The following is a 22225-nucleotide window of genomic DNA, read 5'->3' on the forward strand; positions in this document are numbered from 1 at the left end:
ACCCCACAAAATATTCCGTGGACTACCTACCCTCTTAATTGAGAGTTCCAGTAGTACTGGGAAACCTAAAAATCGAGCGATGCGTTGTACACAGCTCTTTAGAGATGTTCTAGGCCAAGCAAATTATCAAATGACTTACGTATAGTGTTTTATAATTTGTTTTCAATGAAGACCTGATCGTGATATCAGTTACTGATTAACCCCGGTGAACAAAATAAGAGAATCCTAGACTCCATACAACGTAAGTATAATATTGTAGAAAAATGAAAGGCAAGTTCCCAGTTCAAGTCATGATGTCACTGCTCGGCCAATATCCGTATCCACTTTAGATTGTCATAATTGAAGTCATTTCATATCATTACTGGATCTGCCAAGCTGGAACATGTTAGAACAAGGATACTGCATATCAACCTGATTGAGCCGGGCGCAGGTGGGCTATACCCGTAGAAGATTGTCTGATGTCAGCGCTAAAGTAGAACCATGAAGTCATTGGAGGACAAAAATATTGTGTATTTAACTCGGCCTCATGTCCATAGTTTTAACTCAATTCCAATAACCATACTTCTTTTCTTCTCTCTCTATCCTCTATACCACATTTCATCTCTACACATATCTTCCACCATGCCTATCCCTGTTCCCAAGGCCAACCGTCTCCTCGACCTCCTTAGCCTCAAGGGCAAGGTGGTTGTTGTAACTGGAGCTTCCGGCGCCCGCGGAATGGGCATTGAAGCCGCTCGCGGCTGCGCTGAGATGGGCGCCGATTTGGCCATCACATACTCCTCCCGTCCCGAGGGCGGCGAGAAGAACGCCAAAGAGCTCGCAGCTGAATACGGAGTCAAGGTCAAGGCCTACAAGTGTGACGTGAGCACTTGGGAGAGCGTTGACGGCTTTGTGAAGGAGGTCATCAAGGACTTTGGCAAAATTGATGCCTTCATTGCCAACGCTGGCCGTACTGCCGATAGCGGTATTCTTGATGGCACCGTGGAGGCGTGGCAAGAAGTGATCCAGACCGATTTGACTGGAACCTTCCATTGCGCCAAGGCGGTCGGCCACCACTTCAAGGAGCGTGGAACCGGCAGCTTCGTCATCACCTCCTCCATGTCTGGTCATATCGCCAACTTCCCTCAGGAACAAACCTCCTACAATGTCGCCAAAGCCGGCACTATTCACCTTGCTCGGTCGCTGGCCAACGAATGGCGTGACTTTGCTCGCGTGAACAGCATCTCTCCCGGTTACATCGACACCGGTCTCTCTGATTTCGTCGCGCAAGACATCCAAGATCTTTGGAACTCCATGATTCCCATGGGTCGCAATGGTGATGCTAAGGAGCTCAAGGGTGCCTACGTCTATCTGGTCAGCGATGCCAGCACTTACATGACTGGCAATGATATGCTTATCGACGGTGGCTACACCGTGCGGTAAAGGATTTATTTTGTAAAATTAAACGACCTTCAATGATTTAGCTTATGATATACTCCTTCAATTGACTTGTTCAAAGTGCGTTTCTTTCTTTTTCTTTTCCTTCTCCTTGTTTGATTGGATACATTTTGCTTGATTCCATTATGACTTCATGTGTACTATTTGCAGTTCTTTTGCACTGTTTGCACTGTTTGCACTGTTTGCACTGTTTGCACTTGTTTGGATCGTTTGTCTTCTACTGAGTACATTCCACTCTCAATGGCTTCTCGTTGTGAAACCTCATGTGAAAGTAGCTAGCATTTCAATTTACTTCAGGGCCTGCGATAGCAGCTGTGATTGGAGCTTGCTCGACAAAAACACCGGACCAAAACCAATCCTCTGCCGCCGGGTCCGAACCTCCATTATCGAGCCTCAATTCGCCGATGTGCCAATCCGCCGAGTTAGTCGAAGTCGAGGCACTGACACCGGCCACAACTTGCGTCAAGGGGTGAGACTCATTTGATGCCCACAGACCGACAGTCTGTGCGTCGAAGTCGATGTCATAGGCAAAGTTATACCACGTTTTTGCTTCTAGTTCGGTCGCCCAGTACGATGTCCCACCAACACACCACCGGAGGTTGTTGTCTTCGTTACCGGAGGCACCGCTGAGCAGACCATATTTCAACTCGGTGAAATGGCTCTAGGTCAGCAGACTTCTGTCAGCTGCGCTATTTGTTGATACAATGGGTATGGTTATATGGTACCTCAAAGAAGGCGATCTGGTGTTCAAACCCTGGGTTGGGGGCGTTCGTCTCCGCTGTACTCAGGGAGAAATGATAAAACAGATGGCCGCTTCCCAGATCTGCTTTCGTTTGGGGTATGATTTCGGAGCGCTCCATTGTCTGTCCATTCCAGAACGACGTGCCGTCCTAACCGCTGTCAGCTTCATTGGTGGCACTCCAAGCTTTACGTCAAACCCTACAATCGTGATCCGGATACCTTGTGCATCGCTCGTATCGGCTGGGCTCTTGTAATCCGGCGAGAGACCCAGATACTGGTCGGTGGCTGCAGTGCCATGGATATACCACTGCCAATTGCCGATTTGGTTGGACCATGACCCTAGCAAATCAGAGCCATACCCCAGTAATTTTAGCCACTAACTTACAGTTATCGAACTCGGCGACGGTTGCGGACTCATTGAAAAATCCACTCCATAAAACTTCACCGGCTTCTGCCACCATAAACAGTGAAATTAACCAGGTGAAAGTCCACATTTTATTGCAACTTGTGTGATCTGAAGTGTGGCGATAAGTGAACATGACTTAACAAATGCGCAATTTAACGACATCTTATATACTTCCCTCCTACCACGGAGTACTCGCCGAATAGGAAACGGAAGTGATGAAACATGGAGAAGTCTGAGGTAAATAAAGGATAGCTTGTTATAGAATATCTCGTGGACCCAAGGCTCTATAACCACATGCAAGATTAATACTGATCCTGACAGCGCTTGTTTGACTGGGCCCTATTACATGGGCATCACTTAGGCCTTCAAATGCCACATTTTCGTAAGAGATACCCTGTGTATGATGTACAAGCTGAATCAAGTCGCAGATTTACCAGTATGTATGAAAATTATAGCAAGACAGGGTGTGCAAGATGAAACTCCGTCATATAACTTGAAACGATGCCAAGTACAGCATAAGCACCGATCGCATCCTCGGCCCGGCCTTCCGTTTGTTCATATAGCAAAAAAAAGACTGTCTCCTTTTCAACCCCCATAAGAATCCGTTTTGTTAATTCAACTCCGCTTTGCAACGCCTCCGCATTTGTCCGTAGTGGAAATCCATTGCGAGTCTCATATTCAAAGAATGCCACGCCATTTTCCACTTGAGCAAAACGGGGCTTGGATGAGGCTGGCATTCAAGAGGTGCCAGATTTCAACAGCGGCACTTTCATGGGTCATCAGTTCTCACAATGGTCATTCAACAAGCGGATGCATCGAGAAGCAGCTCGGAATCTGCGGTTTTGCAAACCGGATTCAAAGCGGGTCGTGGACAGTGTATCAGTTTGCGATGCTTAAAAGAATTATCCTTGATTCACAGCATCGAGCGACGGGGTGATTGTTTAACAGAGCAATCACGTTGTGCTGACCGCATCGCGGAAAGTGATTATTTCGGCAGGTGCATTCCAGTCACCACAGTTATTGATGGTTTCTGGTATTGGTCCTGCCAAAGTCCTCCATACATATGGTATTGATCTCATTGTTGATCTGCCCGGTGTGGGGTCATGTCTTTTTCGGTCCATCTTACCAAGTGGATGTACCTACATTAGGGATGCTAGACAACGACCTCTTGTATCTCCTCAACCAGGTGGGAATGCGGCTTGTTGGGGGCAATGGAATATATGCGCAGCAGCCTCGAAGTGGGCAATATGCCAGCATTGCCGACGTCCTGGTAGCTCCAACTTCACGAGGAAACTTCACAATCCGTTCGGATGATAAGGCGGATTTTCCACTGATAGATCCGAATTGGTTGGAGACGGAAACTGACCAAAAGGTTGCTATTCCAGCTTATAAGCGTGCTCACGAGTTCTTCCGCACCAAAGCGATGGCGCCAGTACTTATCGGCAAGAGTACTTCCCCGGCTCCCGGAATCAGACTGACACCGAGACTTTAGATATCATTAAAGACACATTTATGTCAATTTATCATGCCGCTTGCACATGCAAGAGGCGTCCAAAATGACACTATGGCTGTGCTTGATAACCGAGCGAGAGTGTTTGGTGTCACAAATTGCGGGTTGTTGACGCTAGAGCATTTCCGATCCTCCCGCCAGGTCATCCCCAATCGGTACTTTGTGGGTATTTTATTTCTTGATGAATGAACTCGGTCCTAATGAATCTCAGGGCATGTTGGCAGAAAAGATCGCAGCTAATATCATTTCCAATGAACCAAAGCCAGTAATCCCTAAATGTTCGATGCCCAAGGATAAACAATTTTCGGCAGAAGAGAAACAAGGATGAAACTCATTATATTTGTAATGTCACCATATGTCTTCCAAATACATTTGATTGAGCGTATCAAACATGTTATAGTCGCTCGGTAGAGAATCCGCTGAGAATGCAAACCCAAGGTTGTTGACAAACATCTCATCGGGATTAGTTGTAGCCCCAAATCCAGCTGTGCTATCCAAGTGACCTTCGTGGATATTTCTTGAAGCAGAAACATCAAACCAGTTGAGGTTGGCAAGCGGAGGAGTCAGAAGGGTTCTTTGAAGATGGAGTCTCTCTGTGTCCAAGAGACAATGGTTTGGCTCGGATTGTTGAACTGTATGCCCTGCACAGACATTGAGATCTGGTGGTTGAGATGACATCGCACATGGGACATTGCATTCCAGCGAAGGAGCGGGTGGCATGTGATCGACATCGCAATCGAGTCGCTGGCAATAGAGTTTCTCTAAGTTGCGTCCGATACGCTTCGCAATGTTCCAGGATGTCGAAAGTTCGCGCAAAACTTGGAGACATAGTCCTACCGCTGCTTGTGGCGATGGGCCGCGTGGGGTTTGGTTTCCTGTTCCATTTTTCATGGCAGGATCGACACAACATTTCTCGATTATAATCAAAGCCGCTGAGAGCATACAATGGGTGGTTGTTATCGGGCTCAGCTTAAAGCTACCAAATGTCTGTCTGTACTTTTGAGCAACAATGCACGTTGCCCGGGCCGAATTACTGCAAATAGTCATAGCTTTTTCTCTGCAGCCATCCTGCGATGTTTTGTGGTTCCTGTTTTGTTGGATCTGTGGATCTGTGCGGCTGGCATTTTGGGAATCAGATTGATGGTTCAGAAACGGTACGCAAAGTAAGATGCACACAGTATGGTAAACCATGCACAAGGTGTAGGTGTGAGGAAATTTGGAGGGACCCGATGGACGATCGATTTTTAACTCCTGGGCGAGATCGTAGAACCAAGTCTTGAGTTCAAGCACGCAAGCTTCAAAAAATGCAGAGCGTTGTTTGTTCTGGAGTAGTGGCTTTGGAGACCATCTTACCGGGTTCCACACTGGTCAGTTACCGGTGTCAGATAGCGCAAGTGATCATCTAGACTCACAATGAAAGAAGAACTTTTTCGAATATGCGACACAAGTCAATCATCGCCCGATGTAACTGTACCACGTCCCTTTGGGAGGCAGCTCGCAATTGGCCATTGCCACTCGCCGATGGTAGATGATCATCTGAGGCACAGAAAGGAAATGGTTTGTTGACAACTCCCTGGGAGTCCTGTGCGACCATTCAAAGTCAGTTTCAAAGAAATAATATAGTCCCTGCAGTACAACATACCAATACTGTGCAAACTCTGCCTGTGTAGCTTGCAGACAATTTATCGTGGCAGTATAGGGCCCAATAAATCTGCCTACGCAACTCAATCTCGATGGGGGGAGAGCCACAGCTCCCGACAGAACAGAGGGGTCCATGTTGAATCCCATGTCTAGAGCTAGGCGATTAGCCATGCCCTGATGAAGCCATCCAGCAGCATCGGACCCCATGGCCTATAGAATATTAGTTCTCCGTAAAGTTCCCAGGGTTTGTCTTACTAGAACTTGCAATGTACACCATTCCCATAAGTGCTAGTGACTGGATCGTTGTAATCTTGGGCCATCTGAGATCGTTCGGTATTAACTTTTCGGCTTTTTCAATGAACATCTTTCCTGCCGTATTTGAATCAGTTGGATCTGATCTCACTTCCATCCGGTCGCAGTATCGCGATCCTAAAGCGAGAATGCAGTTTAGCAACAGCGGACTATAATATCTTCCGCCATTCATCATAGACTCTCGAAACAGCTTTTCATTCACCATTTGGAACCATGGTTGCTCCCATTCGAAGTACAAGTCGATCAAATGGGATCGGAGCTCTTCTGATATCGAGCTTGCTTCTAGTAACTCTGTGCACCCATTGGGTTGGTTTTCACAAGTCCCTGTGTAAGGGCTGTCTGGCTGATATGCATCGTCGCTTGGGGAATCTGGGGATGATCAGCAAACTTCTGTGTGAGATTGCACAACCGACTACTCACCTTTTGATGAAGAGCGAAACAGTAACCGCCCACTTGTTGGTCCAAAATACCGCACCTCACCATCTTGGTCAAAGTTCAGTGACTCGTCTAGTGTCAGTGCGCCGTCAAACGTAGCACTCAGGTCATCATCCACGTTGGAACAGGCCGGAGCCCACTTTGTCTCGGCCTCTCTGTCAGGGTTGTCGTTTGTTTCAGTGATGAGTTGAATGGCAGCATCAGGGTCAATCCCGTGAGAGTGCAAGATGCGCTCTAAAAGCTCAATTCTGGTGCGCAACATAACTACGTAGGACTTCGGTGCTGGTTGCCGTCCATCCTCTGCAGTAGAATACTGACATTGAACACCACGGTCGATGCAACGAGAGCAAGATGGCCGAACACCATCACACTGAATTCGTGTCAGTATAAGTTTATTTGCATATTGTATAATCCATAGATGGAGTCTTATATTACCTTGGCCCTTCGCTGTCGGCATGCCTGACAAGCTCGGGACGTATACTTTCTGCCCGGTCGCCTGCGCCTAGCAGTCTCATCTGCCGGCACCGCGGGTGGCATGATGGGATAAGATAAGATAGGTTGAAATTCTCCCGGTCTATTTTGACTGTTCAGTGTCTGGTTACCTAGGATGTATGGATCTGCTGGGCGTTTGATTTGGCATTACAAAGCAATGGAGATTGACACCTTGACACCTTAACTTACTGAAGCCTGAGGTCATAACTAATACCTTATTCTTCAGGCCATAAACTTGCTTTTCATGCCTGAGGTGTCAATGGAAGTCCTATCTACCTTGATCGGCTACGATCTCTGGGTCCATGGTTTGAAAAAGGCAGTATAGATTAACTAGTAGAGCTGAAGTCTACCTTGACAAATTGCGATTTCCATTATGTTAAATAGAGTTGTTTTGCGAAAGCAATGGGGAGATATATTTCGCTCGCGGACAAGTCACATATGTATATGGTATGCACCATCATCATCATCATCAGGAGGAGAAGAAGGCCTGAGCCATCTAGGTACTAATTAAGTATATAGTGATTAGGTACGAAGTAGATCTTTTAAGCTTGAAATTTCAGAATTTGTTGCCCATAATTATTGAACTACCTTGAATATGTAGAAGATATATGATGTAGTATGCTAGAAGATACAGCATTGTATCTACTGTAAGCATCACGCTCTATTTAGTTATACTAATGAGTGAAGCGGAAAAGGTTTCTCTGATGTACGTGATTGTTTCTTGTCACTGAGAGGAGACATTAAATCACGTATGTAGTCTAGTACTGCCTTGCTACAGGCCCACAGAACGCAGATCAATGCAGCCAACTACTAGCTATAGACATGGTTGGAATGCCAGATGGGAATATGGTAAAGTTTTACTCGGGGAGTATCAACATTTACAGTAGTTTCTAGCTTGGTCAGCGCCAGTCAAAATTGCAGATCCATGGACTTTTTTGATGGTGTGTTAGACCCCTGGAGTCACTGAAGTCATAGACGGGAGGAGAGGCGACAATTATGACACTATAATGTGTACGCTATTGGTTCTGTTTGATTTCCGTTCGGCAGATCTTGATTCAAGAAGTTCCACTGTTCCACTTGTTCACAATGAAATTCAGTTGGGCAATATGGGGTCACCAACAAACGATCTAGGAAAAAGCAACCAATCCGCATCTGACCCCGAGATTTTATGGCCTTCAAAAAGGCCATTGAAACGCCCGCAAACAGCCAATTCGAAGTCAATATCCATCAGCTGACTATACCCCGCAGATCCGTGGACTAAATTAAAGAAGTGTGGCTCCCGAACATTCCGTTACTATTTGTTGCTGAAAACTTGGTCATATACGTTGTATTTTACTGAGTGTTAAAGTGTTTTAATCCCTATAGTTAGTAGGTATTATTACCCACATATGTACGCAGTAGTCGGCCTAGGGTGATATGAAAGACACTTTTTGGACCAATTTTTGGACCAATTTTTGTACACGGAAAACCAGCGCAACTATATGCAGGTTTACTTGTTATTATCATATGCACCTACACAATACTACTAGTCATTTGTACCTAGCAGCTAGGGGTCTCATATGGGGAACTAGGAACCACATCCGGCGTCCAATCAATCAATCATTTTAAACAATTTCTTTCTTTTTTTTCCCTTTTTCTTTTTCTCTTTCACTTTTAGCTATGGGGGGAATATGGTATGAAGGGATTGAGTTCTCCATATTTGGAGGCGGGAGTATAACATCATAAATTAAGAGTCAAAAGTGTTGCACAAAGACACATACAAACAAAAAAAGTATCCTAGGTATGTATATGATTACAATGTATACCTTCAGAGTCAATTTTGAAAATGAAATTGTACTATGAGATGACGTGGAATAAATAATATATGTAGAGGACAGAGGAAATATATACTCTGTACTCCGTGCCCAGTACGTTGTATGAAATAATTAGAGAAAATTCGAGATACTAATTCAAGTACACCAATAAAGTATTTTATATATATATACATATACACACCTATATATCTCCTCTATCTTCTATATTATATATATAACAGAATATGTTGAGATAACAACTCGAGTAAAGATTTAGAGAGAAAAAAAAGGCGTAGAAGTGCAGGAAACACTTAGGTTCTCACCAATCACCGCCCTCGACTCCTTGTCTCCCCCCCCCCCCCAAAATTCCACCACCAACCTCTTTTTTCCCCTTCTCTTTATTATCTTCTACTTCTCAAGTTAATCATCTTGATATTAGTTTTGTTTCCCTATTTGGGTCAGCCTCCTCTGGGGTTGACGTTGTCCATGATCCAGCGCGTCGTTGTCGCGCCATTCCCCGCAGAGACACACGGCTCCCGTTATCCTCCGCCTAAACTTGTTTCAGAAAGTTGTCTTGACACATTCTGAACTCACGGATTCAACGGTGGATTGGTTGACTGTCATATTCTCGACCATTGACTCGTTTCCCCGATAGCTGCAACATCGCTATGGCCAGTTGATGCTACGGATGAATCAATAACTTCGATTTAAGGGCACCCGCGCCCCCAGCAGACGGTCCTGCTTGAATCATATTTTATTTTATTTTCTTTCGTCAATTTCTCCCTATCTTTCGACCTGTGAAATCCCTCCACCCTCGCAAGCTCGAACCCGCTCGGTCGCCGAGCGAGTCAGCATGGCCAGCAATGCCTTCCCCAAACCACAATTCCTTGCGCCTCCGGCCGTAACAGCGCTACGGCAGGAGGCCCGGAACATCGATCCGAAGATGGTTCGAACATTGAGTGATGATATGCGAGAGGAACGTGAAGATTTGAAGGAAGCGGCGGAACAGACCTTGAACATTATCGTGGATATGGATTTGGAAGGTCGCATCAAATGGGTCAGCCCTTCGTGGAAGCAGGTTGTCGGCTCGTCCCCCGCATCAGTGGAAGGTCATTTGATCTCCGAGATTCTACTCGGGAATAAGGACGTGTTCTGTGATGCAATTGAGTCGATGAGGCAAGATGACTCGCGGAGTCGGTTTATTCGTTTTGCCGTCCAGATGGGACCGGACTCAGTCTTAAAGTATTCACCTGAACCGTCGCCCGAGGCTACCCAGATTGGAACCGGCTGCGAAAACATAAACGATGATGCGGAGAATCCTCAAGATGAGCATAACCATAATGTGCTCAATATGGAGGGCCAGGGAATCATGGTCTATGACCGGACAGATGATGAAGCTGGCCATGTGAGTTCCTTGACAGCTCTGTTCCTGATACCGTTACCTTATATGCCACTAATACTGTGATTATAGACCATGTGGATGCTACGACCGCTTACCGAACCGAGAGAAGTGACAATAGATCTGCCGCCCTTACTGGTGGAATCTTTGGGCGTTGGAGCAGAAGTATTGGCAAACTACCTGACTGAGCTAGCCGAAGCTGCGGCCACAGAGCCCGATCCTTCCAAGCACCCTGCCCCGACCCCCGTCCTTTGTCGTATTTGCGAGCGCCAGATCACCCCATGGTGGTTCGAGAAACATTCGGATCTGTGCCTGCAGGAACATCGGGCTGAAATGGAAGTACAGCTTGCACAAGAAAATCTCAATGAACACCGTCATGTCATTGTCAAGGTGTTGGATGCTTTGGAGGCTCGACAAGGCAGACCATTGATCAGTGCTAATGGAAACCCAGTGCCTCTTGCCCGAGCGGAGTACAAGGGTTTGGCCATCGGCCCTTCTCCTGCTGGCTCTGCCCCATCTTCTGGTCCTGTATCGAGCAGTAATTCGGCACCAGGCACTCCACCACGGTCGAGAGAGCATTCCGCCTCTGCTGCCATACCCGGCCGACCTCGTTCGTTTACTGTTCGCAGACCGCTGGCTAGAATCGTGGAACTCGTACTCGACTTATGCGATACTTCACTTGAAATCAGCATGCCAATGATCAAAGAATCTTCCCGGACAGACGGAGAGGACTTCCGAACGTTGTCACCACAATCTGAGTCCCGGATCTCTCAGGTGCTTCAATGGCAGTCTCCCAGCGCCAACACACTAGAGCAGGAACAGGGCCTAGCTGCATTGTCAGCAGACACCGAACAGGTTGCTAAGGCCAAAGTTGATGCCGTTGTACGTCATCGCAAAATTGTTGAATATGCCGAACGAATTCGAATCGAATACACGGTGCTAGTCGAGGAGTGCATTGGGGCCGCACTCAGCAAAGCGGAGCGCATAGCTGCTGGCCAGCTCAGTGATTCCTCATGTTCATCCGATGAAGAAGTAGCCCCAGAAACTACTCCTGGGAGCTATGTGGCCCCAGACGACACCGGTAGCAACTTCGCCGAGGATGAGTCTCTGTCACAGGCAATAAGCGATGACTTGCAACCCAAGCTACAGCCAGCGGCACCGTCTCCACGACGACCAACATCTGCGTTGACTATGTCAATGCGTAATTCGCCCGATCGGTCATCGCTTTCACAATCAGAACGCAGGCCATCTTCGGCGGCTGTTTCAACAGGTTCTAACAGCCCCATGGAGTGCCCCACACCGCGATCACACAAGAGTGCCGCTGGCCTTCTGGGTACATCGCAGCCTTCTCGATTGGGTCTCTCTCTTGCTGAAATTGACGCCGGCGAGAGTAGCGACAGCAGTCTACCCTCGTCTGCTTTCCCGGGAGCTATCAGAACAGACTCGCCTTCATCGGAGAGGAGCTTTGATCGAAAGCGTAGGAGCTTGGTGCTGCCTGGGCTATCGAGCTCTCCTCGCCGGCAGCATTCCCCCGCTCGAGTCTCCGGTCCGCATTCCCCGTTGCGCATGCCCAAGCCTCGAATGTCCAGCGGAGGTGAAAGCTTACCGTCACCAATAGTTTCCCCTTCTACATACTCAAGTGAATTGGCTCACCACTGCCGCCACCATCGGAGGCAGTCTTCAGCCACATCTTCAGACGTTGCGAGGCCACCTCCATCTCCACGTTTACCTTCGGTGAGCCAGCAACAACCTCGACCCGCCCCATTGTCGATCAGGGACTTTGAGATCATCAAGCCGATCAGCAAGGGTGCTTTTGGCAGTGTCTACTTGGTCAAGAAGAAAGCCACTGGTGAGTATTATGCCATGAAAGTTTTGAAAAAGGCAGATATGATTGCCAAGAACCAGGTCACCAATGTCAAAGCGGAGCGTGCCATCATGATGTGGCAAGGGGAGAGTGACTTTGTTGCCAAACTCTACTGGACCTTCTCTAGTAAGGAGTATCTCTATCTAGTGATGGAATACCTCAATGGAGGTGACTGTTCGTCGCTTGTCAAGGTTCTTGGTGGCCTCCCCGAGGAATGGGCTAAAAAGTACATTGGTGAGGTTGTTTTGGGTGTTGAGCACCTTCACAATCGCGGCATTGTTCATCGCGATTTGAAACCCGATAATCTTTTGATCGACCAGACGGGTCATCTGAAGCTGACTGACTTTGGACTTTCTCGTATGGGATTGGTCGGTCGTCAGAAACGAGTTTTGAAGAACCCCGATGAATCTGCCCCGGATCTGTTGAAGCAAGGCTCTTTCCCCCGTGCAATTTCGATTGCGTCGTCTCGTTCTGCTTCATTCGACTTCCAGGCCAGCTCCTCCCCTGGCTCAACTCCGTTGATTACGCCGGAAGTGTCTGCCAATGCCACCCAACCATCTTACTTTAGCCTCAATCAGAGTGGTTTGAGTCGCCAGAGCTCTCGTCGAGCTTCAGGATACCGCAGCGATAGTATGGGAAGTGATGGCCTCAACGGAATATTCAGAACATTTTCGCTGAACGACAATACCCATGAACCTACGATGTCATCACCAAGCATGTTTTCAACCAGCATGGTGGAAGAGGAGGGTCAAAGTGAGGGCGGTGAATCACCTCGCCTTCAGCCTCTGCAACCAACATTCAGCAACCCCCTCGCGCAAAACACTCCTCCCCAGCAGAGTATGATGCCTCCAGTTATGGCTCTTTTTGACCCTGAAGATCACGATCGGCGTTTCGTTGGCACCCCCGATTACCTGGCCCCTGAAACTATCAACGGTATCGGGCAAGATGAAATTAGTGACTGGTGGTCCTTGGGATGCATCATGTTCGAGTTCATCTTTGGCTACCCACCCTTCAACGCGGAAACGCCGGATGAAGTGTTTGAAAACATCCTCCATCGCAGGATCAATTGGCCCGATGATCCAGAGGAGTTCACCTCGGCAGAATCATTGGATTTGATGAACAAGCTCCTGACCCTTGATCCCCGTGAACGAATCGGTGCCAATGTCGAGGAGAGATATCCAAACGGCGGTGCAGAGATTCGTAGTCACCCGTGGCTATCTGAGATCAACTGGACTACGCTGTTAGAAGATAAAGCGCAGTTTGTCCCTAACATTGAGAATCCAGAGGATACGGAATACTTTGACGCACGTGGCGCTACTCTGCAGTCCTTTGCAGAGGAGTTGGAAGACGAGAATTCGCCACAACCATCAGCTGCTGCTGGCCCAGACCGTCCTCATGATGCGCTGTTCAAAGTCAGATCCCAGGTAAACTCGACGAAACGACCCTTGATGCCACTGCACATTCCTCCTCATGTTCGTGACGCTCGTGATTCACGAAGTCGGAGATTGAGCGAGCCGGCCCTGGCTGATGACTTTGGGAGCTTCAATTTCAAGAATCTTCCCATGTTGGAGAAGGCAAACAAAGATGTTATCCAGAAGATGCGTCAGGAGGCCATGCAGGCGCAGCATCGACAGCCCAACCCATCGTCGGCAGTTCAAACCCCTGTCAGTTCATCGCAGCCATCTTTAGAGGGGAGTCCACTTCCAATGTCGCTCCAGCGGACCTTGTCGCAGAATAAGGGCAACAACCGGCCTTCTTCCCCATCTGGACTGAGTCAGACAAACTCGTCTCCAAGCAGGCCGTCGCAACCCTCTTCTCCCCTCCTAGTCCAATTCAGCACTGGGACCAACCAGGAACGGCGCAAAACTTCAGGTTCTTCATCAGCATCCTACCAGTCAAGTGGGACCTTCCAGCCTTCTTCTGCTGACCAGGGCCGAATGCCCAATCTAAGACTGGGATCAGTTGCATCCTCTCCCGTCAAACCCAACCGAATTTCAGCCCATTCCCCCGAGAAGATGCCAAATAACCAGCGCCATGGCAGCGTCCCAGCGAACCGTGCTCGCTCTCATACAATTGGTTCCCAAGATGGGGATAGTTCTTCATTCTCCAAAGAACCATTCGTACCCCACCATCACAAGCGCAGGAGTCAACTCTTTGACATCTCGCCTTCGTCTTCTGATAATGAAGATCCACGCACTAAAGCACTTCTGAAGGTCCAGCGGCGCCGACAAAGCTCCCGACGTTTGTCGCAAATCAACATCATGGAAGGGCCCTTCTTTCGTCCTTTGGACGTACTGATTTGTGAGGATCATCCTGTCTCCCGACTCGTCATGGAGCGCCTGTTCGAAAAGCTTCGATGTCGGACCATCACAGTCACAAATGGTGCCGAAGCCGTGAGATATGCCTTAAGTGAGGTTCAGTTTGATATTATCATGACTGAATATCGCTTGCCTCAAGTCAACGGTGTTGATTTCGCTCGAATGGTTCGCGAGACGCGTAGTGCAAACAGACATACTCCCATCATCGCTGTCACGGGCTACTTAAAAGACCTGCCAGAAAATCACAATTTCGATGCTTTAATCCAGAAGCCCCCAACTTTGCCCAAGCTTACAGAAGCTCTGTCCAAATGGTGCATGTGGAAAGCTCCTCCGGCAGACTACAGTCCCTTCCAGCCCGTCCCGGTCCCGGGCTCCAGTGCTCATACCAACCCCCCCACCACCGAGGACAGTCCTAGTTCCGCATCCTCCGGGTTTGTTCTTCACCCACCTAGCTCCTATCGAGGTTCTAGTCGTGATGACTCACTTAGCAGCAGCGTGTTTGGCGAGATGGATTCTTTCAAACCCGAGGAGGTTCCAGTAATAATCAACCGCAACTCAGATGATTGGGACCACGGTCAAGATGGGCTGGGAATTTCAGAAGAATCGGCTGCCTACCCTGGTAGTCCAGATTCCAAGGCTCTTCCCGCGCCTTATCTTCTTCATACCACGTCAGCGCCCGCGGCCATGGATCCAGCGGGTGGACTTACACCTCGCAAACAACGTTCAAGTGAGGCGATTCGCGCCAAAAGAGAATCCCTTGAGAAGAAACGCTATGAGGGCGCCGAGTCGGGCGACGATGAAGACGAAGAGCTTGGAAACTCCCAGACACGTCGCAGTCCACCATCTAGGAACCGTCGCCCTGGTTCTAAATTGGGAATTGAAATGATGCGAACCAATAGTCGAGGCAGTGTTGTCAGTGGAAGTGAGGAACTCTTGAAGAAAGAGAGGGAGGCTCTTCGGTACCAAGCTGCAGAGTCGGCCGACATTGAGGATAGCGATGGGTCTTTAGGCTCCCCTGCCAGCACGAGCTTAGAGGAGCGTTTCGAGGCCCTCAGCATTCCAGAGGAGTCGGAAGGCGAAGAGCCGGCCAGCCCTCGAGATTCACCTCCCAGGTCGGGTGATCCCTTTCAACACAACCGGCCATCTCTGGGGCACCAGGATACCTCAATCTACTCGGAAGTTGTCCATCAACGTACGTCCAAGGCCAGTCCAGCAAGGTTGAGTCAAGGTCAAACCACACCTCCTTGGAACTTGCCTCAGAACACCACGTCTCATCGCGCCGCTCCACCCATCACCCCGGAAGTCAAAGTCTCCGGAAATTGCCTGACTCCAGAGGCCGGTTCTGGTGTGGACACTGAATGCAGTCCCAGTCCTACCCCCGACTCAGAGGCTACACCACGACCTCTTCATCCTTCTCCTAGCCTAGATCCCGAGCAGACTCCTCGCCCACCCGAACGACACCGATCAGACTTGAGCTCTGCGTTCAGGAGATAGACGCTGTGCTTCAGTTTATGTGCAAAAGCGTTGTATGCCTGTCTGTCTCTTTTTTTTGCGATATCATTCCCTTCTGTCTACATATTGTCACCTACTCGTCTTCCCTGTAAACTCTCCTGTGTCTATCTATTGTCCCGGGCACATCATCCCCTGTGGATATTCTACCATATCCATTCTCTCACGTCTCTCATGTCTGAATGTTTGTCTGGCTTTCTTGGAGCAAGGTGTTCCGGTATTTTTATTTCTTTTTTTTATCTCTTCTTCCCTCGCCCTCTGCATTTTTACGGTGATGGTAGTCTACATTTGATATTCTTCTTATTGAAATCAAAACGCCAGCTTGACGCTGCTTTTTTTTCCCTATCTTCATGTTTGAGTTGTTTACTTGGTATATTCTATGTAGCAAAAAGATGTTCGCACACAGTCGAGAACCTTGGAAAATACCTAGCTACTAAACTAGATGTTGCTTGACACTCTCATATAACAAAATTGCAGCTATATACCTAGGTAGTAACGCAGGATAACCTCAATATCGGTTTTTTTTTCAAACTTTTTCTGCTGGACACAATATATGAAATTATCCAGAAACTTTGACCCGGTATCATAGGCCCGTGCTACTTCTGGACTCCCGCCCGGGCGTTGATCGACCGTTTCCACATCTGAGTATTCCGCTGTGAAACAATTGGACACTAACCCCTCTGATTCACGGAGATCTTGCTAAACAAGACCTCGGGTAATGTCAGTGGCGCTGTCAAATGGCTAGGATCAACATACACGGTCCATACAAAGACCCAAACTTTTTAGTTTCATGCTTGCAGGCATGATTACGGAGTACCTAGGGGAGAAGTTGTTCTATCAGAGCGCAGGAATTAGTTAGCCAAGAGGTATGTTGTAGCGAGGCGACCGACCGGGGAATGCATTGGCTCTGTATATGCACCATAAGCACAACGACGCACATTTGTCACAAAGATCGATCGGATCGCATGTTCCCCGCTATCCACGTAATGTAGTAAATATTCCAAGATTGTAGTTCTGTGAGTGAAATATACTTGAAAAGCCCGTACAGAATCCAATACGTTGTAGGCATTGAGCGAACAATATGCAAACGAAATATAGACATAGATACTATCCGCATAAAGTCAAAAAAACAGGAGCACAATTCTAGACCATGTCAAATAGATAAAGAATAAACACAAATCTCTTAATTGTCCCCTGACGCAGGGGCGTAAAAAGTGGCGGTCCTTGGCACCTCATCTTGATATTGGCATCTATAAAGGCCTATTAGGGTTAATGTACTTTTCTTTTAGGGCTTGGTTGTTTAGAACTTCATACCTACCTAGGTATAAGAGAAGGGTCAAGTCCATGAAAGATTCAAAATTCAACAATTTTTATCTGCCTTTCCATGGAAACCCCTTTAACGTTCCTCTCGCCACCTAGGTGGATCAACAAAACGTTGGCGGGCCGTGATGGGCCTGTCGTATGAAGTTGATGCTTGGCCGAGGCTTTGCCAAGGATGCATAAAATGCATTGCGTATGAAATTATGTGGAGGATATACGTATGATGTACAACTTTGTAGCTTATTGTACAATGATTTTACAACGTACGGAGTAGTGTAAGTAAGTGGAAGATGTTAGGGATCTTGGTGTTATTTTTGATACTTCTATTTCTCTGTGTACATATATGCACACATATGTACCTCTCAAAATACTTCATACATGTATGCATGTATGTATGTATGTATGTATGTATGTATGTATGTATGTATGTATGAATAGAATAGATCTTCTCTTGAAATCCCCTAAATCTCTAATAAAATATCTTCAAATATACATACTCCGTATATATGAACAAATTTAATAAAAAAAAAGAAACCAAATAAAATGACATCGCGGTCCAGACTATGTTCAGTGCTGGATCCACGCAACTCCACCAGGTTTCAACTCGATCATCGCTCATTTATTTCTCTTCTTCGATCTTAGAGCTCTCTATCTCTCTTCTCCTGTCTCTACCTCTACCTCCTGTTCGTTTTATTTTTACCTTTTTTTTCTTTTCCTTTTCATTCTCTATTCTTAAAAGTGTAGTGTCTGTCTTATACCTAAACTACCGCATTCCCAGCATCGACTACCCACATTCTTCGGCCTGGTGCCCCCCTCCCCCCACGATGTCATCCCCCGTGGAGGAACGGAAAACATTCCTTCGAGAGTCCAAGGATAAACGAAAAGACTCGGATGTTTCCCCTACCTCCGATGATGGAACTTATGTGACTGAACCTGATGCCGATCGTGAGATTGGTCGTGAGATTGGTGACGCTATCGGTCGCGAAGGCGGTCTCAAGGTTGACACCAATTATCTCCCGGAAGATGATGAACATGCGCCTATGCGGACACCATCTGCGCGTCGGGAGCAGGCCACTCGTCTCGAGGACGATTTGATGCTCCTACAAGCCGAGCGCATGACCTCAAGTTCAACACATGAACCGGACGAAGAACACTCTATTAAACGCGCCCGCTCGCGTCGCTCGGAGCAAGTCGACGAGTTCGATGAGGCCACAAACCCTCTGCATGAAAAGGCTGCAATTTACAAGCCTCCCGAGAAGCCCAATACTCAAATCGCCGTCTTTGTTAAGAAGCTACACCAGTCCAGCTTCCTCGTGCGCTACGTCACTTACATCTCCCCTGTGGTCCTTCTCCTTTTGATTCCGTTGCTGGTCGGCGCTCTCGAATTTCCAAATGCTAGCGTTGGAGGTGTACAATTGATGTGGTTCTCAATTTGGCTCGAGATTGTCTGGTTGACTCTTTGGGCAGGACGAGTAAGTTGAACAACAAAAGAAAGAAAACAAAGAAAGGAAAAAAAAACATTCTCGTGAGACCTTTACTGATCTGTCTATTGCACTAGCTTGTTGGCAAATGTTTGCCTCCGATTGTTGGTATTTTGGCGAGTGTATTCACGAATAACGCAAAGAAATGGCGCGACATGGCCAAACAACTCGAGCTTCACGCGGCACTCTTTTTCTGGTGGCTCGGTGTCGAGATTTCCTTTCTGCCTACTATGAAGAATCACCATGTGGATGGCGATAAGACTACTAGAAGTTGGGAAAACACCCTCAACAAGATTATTATTGTGATCTTCGTGTGGACTATTCTGAACTTCATCGAAAAGATTCTCATCCAGCTTATCGCCATCAGTTTCCACCTGCGAACCTATGCCGACCGTATCGAAATCAACAAATTCCAGATTGGCAGTTTGACCAAGTTGTATGAGCACTCGCGCTCTATGTTGACCGACAAGGACGAGGCCTTCGAAGAGAAAGACGACAAGGAAAAACCGACTGGAATCAAGACACCAATGCACTACGCGGGCAAGGCCCAGAAGAAAGCAAAAGGCGCGTTGAACAAGGTCGGAAACCGTGTTGGCGATGTGGCCGGCGCGGTCGTAGCTGATGTCACCGGTCGCACGGCTACTCGCAGCACAGATGCCTACCAGGTCATTCTGACACTTCTGCGCACTACTGGAGGCTGCCAAGTTCTGGCACGTCGTCTGTACCGTACTTTTGTGAGAGATGGCTTTGACACCGTGTTTGGTGGTGATCTGAAGGCTGCGTTCGAAGACAGCGAGGAAGCTGAAGCTGCCTTCACCATGTTCGATCGTGACATGAATGGTGACATCTCCATGGAAGAATTGGAAGCTGTTTGTGTAGACATTGGTCGCGAGCGCAAATCCATCACTGCCTCTTTGAAGGATCTGGATTCCGTTGTGTCGAAGCTGGATGATGTATTCATGTTCTTCGTTTTCGTGATCGTGTTGATCGTGTTCTTGTCGCTCATCTCAACCTCGGCCGCCGGTGTACTCACATCTGCTGGTTCTGCTATTCTTGCCTTGTCTTGGTTGTTCTCTGCCACTGCCCAGGAGTTCCTCCAATCGGTTATCTTCGTTTTTGTCAAGCACCCCTTCGATGTTGGTGATCGTGTAACCATCTATGGCAACGCGGGTGATGCCGGTCTTGGTGATGATTACTTCGTCAAGGAAATCACTCTCTTATACACCGAGTTCAAGAAGATGCAGGGCCATGTGGTACAGGCACCCAACAGCTATCTCAACGGGCTCTTCATTCTGAACCAGCGCCGGTCGGGCGCGCTCGCCGAGGCTGTGCCCATCATCATCAAGTACGGTACGACCATCGAGCAGCTTGATGGCTTGCGCCAGCGACTATTGGAGTTTGTGCGCAGCGAGAAGCGTGATTTCCAGAGCAACATCCTCACTGAAATGCGTGCTGTCACCGAGAACTTCTCGCTCACACTCAACGTGGTCTTTTTCTATAAATCCAACTGGCAGAACGAGGGTCTTCGTCTCCAGCGTCGCAACAAATTCATATGTATGCTCATGGTTGCCCTCCAGGAGATTGGTATCGAGGGCCCACGCATGAACCTCCAGGGTGCCAAGTTCGATATCCCCTTCCACGTCAACTATGGCAATGAGCGCAACTCCCACAACAACCGGCAAGAACCGATCGAAGCCGAAGAGGTCCCTATGTCAGGTGGATCCCGCCACCTTCCAGAAAACACCGGAACCAGCAACAGCAGCGCTGTTCGTCACCCATCAATTCTTCGCAAGGGTATGAATACCGCAACCGCACGTGCTCGTGGTCCGTCCATCTCGCAGCGCAAGCACGTCGACTTTTCCTTGGGTATGTCCAACATGGCATCCAACGATATCATGGGAGATGTGTTTGAAGATCGCGGTGTTCGTATCGATGATGTCGTCCGCACCGCCAACCGCGATGCCGCTGAGCGCCGCATCCAGGAAGAGACCGAAGAAGAAGAAGAAGAACGCCGGAGCCGTACCTCCTCTTCTCGCCATCGCCGTCCTTCGAACTTGAGTGCTCCTACCAACCCAGAGGAAGGTCGCCGGTCGACCGACGCTCACAGCTTCCGCAGCGGCAAGTCATCTCTTAGCCGGAATCGTTTCTTCCACCACCGCAGTAGCATCAGCCACGAGCGCGATGACTTGATGGAACAAGGTCGCTCTGATGCGCCTACTGAAATCCCTCCGGCGGCTTTCTCTAGCGCGAAGGAGCATCCAAATTGATTCAGACCTTCCTTCCCATGATCTGATCTGACCATTGTCTTTCCTCCTTGACTGACCATAGACCATTTTCACATTTCTTTTCCTTCTTTCACTACATATCATCCATCTTGATTTTTGGGTCCCCATCGAACTATAATCTGTCATTCTATCATACGTATATATCCATCCCTTTATCTGTCTACAATTATTTCTCCGTCATTTACTGCCGGTTTTCTGGTTTATATACAGCATTCGGCCCGATGTTCCGTGACCTATAGAAATATATCTCAGACTTCCTAATGAACATGTATAGAATTGAAGAGTCTCCCCTTCATAAAGAAAATCCTACTCTCCCAGTCTTACTCAGTAAGGAGGTTCCGGTAAGGTAAGGCTTATTTGATCAACATGATAACAGCTATACTGAGTACTCCGTACGGTGAGATTAATCTCATTGAGTACCTAGGTACCTTCGAAATCTCTAGTTCACAAGGTTGCATAACTAGGTCATTAGTGCCTAGGTGAGCCTGAGCTTCTTACACTTCTTACACTGGCCGCTGGATTAACATTGAAAAGGTCTGTTCTTGTTTTGAAAAGCAACCAGTAGGATGTTGCTAGTCCTTCCGATTATTATATGATTTAATGGCTCGCGAAATATTTTAGTATGACCAGGATTGTACTCTCTGTCTCCTTGTCCATAGTTTCTCCTTGTCCATAGTTGAACGAGACGTTACAGCTTAAACAGAAATGTCCGTTCTGTACTGCCTACATAAATGTACATTTATGCGCTAACTAACTATAATTGATCGGGTTGGCAGTAACACGATTATAAAGAAGGGCCAGATTGTGGAAGATGACCACCCTAGGCTTTGATAACCGCACGATGTGAACTTCCCAGGGCTAGGACTTTTACCTTAAACGATAGTGGAATATAGAGTGGCTCATTCACTTCAAAGAATTGTTTGCCCATGGATTATAATTGAGTATATGTATATAGTGGAACCAGTCTTAAAAGAATCCGAATTTGTATCAGTATAATATTAATTGAAGTTGATATAAACAATATGGCATTCCCGCTGAGTTCAACATGCCTTTAGGAGGTTAGACAGGCTGATAGAAAACGAAAACACTGAGATATTTGGTGTTTGATATCAGTCCCTGACCACGTCTTCTATCATCACCTCCCCGCTTCCTCCGTCCTGACTTGGAGTACCTTTCGAAGACGTTTATCCCTACAGCTCATCATGCGAGGAGAGGTATGATTTCTCTTTGTTAATGCGGCTCACTCCATCCATTCCATGACACGCTGAATCTCACTCCATCC

At 47.7% G+C, this 22225-nt stretch overlaps 6 protein-coding genes across 6 annotated transcripts; 4 read left to right on the top strand and 2 right to left on the bottom strand.

The window, feature by feature from the left end:
* Positions 1-621: 621 nt before the first annotated feature.
* On the top strand, positions 622-1422 carry N7529_003395 (SDR family oxidoreductase; the record flags this gene model as incomplete). The annotated part of the gene is made up of 1 exon (XM_057238922.1): positions 622-1422. One exon carries the CDS (start codon positions 622-624, stop codon positions 1420-1422), a length of 801 nt encoding a protein of 266 aa, XP_057101533.1.
* Positions 1423-1720: 298 nt separating this feature from the next.
* N7529_003396 (glycoside hydrolase family 131 protein) lies at positions 1721-2297 on the bottom strand (the record flags this gene model as incomplete). Its single annotated transcript, XM_057238923.1, has 2 exons — positions 1721-2098; positions 2163-2297. The coding sequence occupies 2 exons, from the start codon at positions 2295-2297 to the stop codon at positions 1721-1723; spliced, it is 513 nt and encodes a 170-aa protein (XP_057101534.1).
* A 1437-nt stretch (positions 2298-3734) lies between these two features.
* Positions 3735-4076, top strand: N7529_003397 (Glucose-methanol-choline oxidoreductase; the record flags this gene model as incomplete). Its single annotated transcript, XM_057238924.1, has 1 exon — positions 3735-4076. One exon carries the CDS (start codon positions 3735-3737, stop codon positions 4074-4076), a length of 342 nt encoding a protein of 113 aa, XP_057101535.1.
* Positions 4077-4442: 366 nt separating this feature from the next.
* On the bottom strand, positions 4443-7019 carry N7529_003398 (uncharacterized protein; the record flags this gene model as incomplete). Its single annotated transcript, XM_057238925.1, has 7 exons — positions 4443-5389; positions 5448-5458; positions 5569-5676; positions 5737-5945; positions 6010-6416; positions 6468-6852; positions 6918-7019. 7 exons carry the CDS (start codon positions 7017-7019, stop codon positions 4443-4445), a joined length of 2169 nt encoding a protein of 722 aa, XP_057101536.1.
* A 2601-nt stretch (positions 7020-9620) lies between these two features.
* Positions 9621-15842, top strand: N7529_003399 (protein kinase RIM15; the record flags this gene model as incomplete). Its single annotated transcript, XM_057238926.1, has 2 exons — positions 9621-10172; positions 10239-15842. The coding sequence occupies 2 exons, from the start codon at positions 9621-9623 to the stop codon at positions 15840-15842; spliced, it is 6156 nt and encodes a 2051-aa protein (XP_057101537.1).
* Positions 15843-18001: 2159 nt separating this feature from the next.
* N7529_003400 (Mechanosensitive ion channel family) lies at positions 18002-20925 on the top strand (the record flags this gene model as incomplete). Its single annotated transcript, XM_057238927.1, has 2 exons — positions 18002-18649; positions 18736-20925. 2 exons carry the CDS (start codon positions 18002-18004, stop codon positions 20923-20925), a joined length of 2838 nt encoding a protein of 945 aa, XP_057101538.1.
* Between the last annotated feature and the right edge of the window lie 1300 nt (positions 20926-22225).

The sequence above is a fragment of the Penicillium soppii genome, assembly GCF_028829465.1.
Source record: "Penicillium soppii strain IBT 18220 chromosome Unknown utg000003l, whole genome shotgun sequence".
NCBI classification, from domain to species: Eukaryota; Fungi; Ascomycota; class Eurotiomycetes; order Eurotiales; family Aspergillaceae; genus Penicillium; species Penicillium soppii.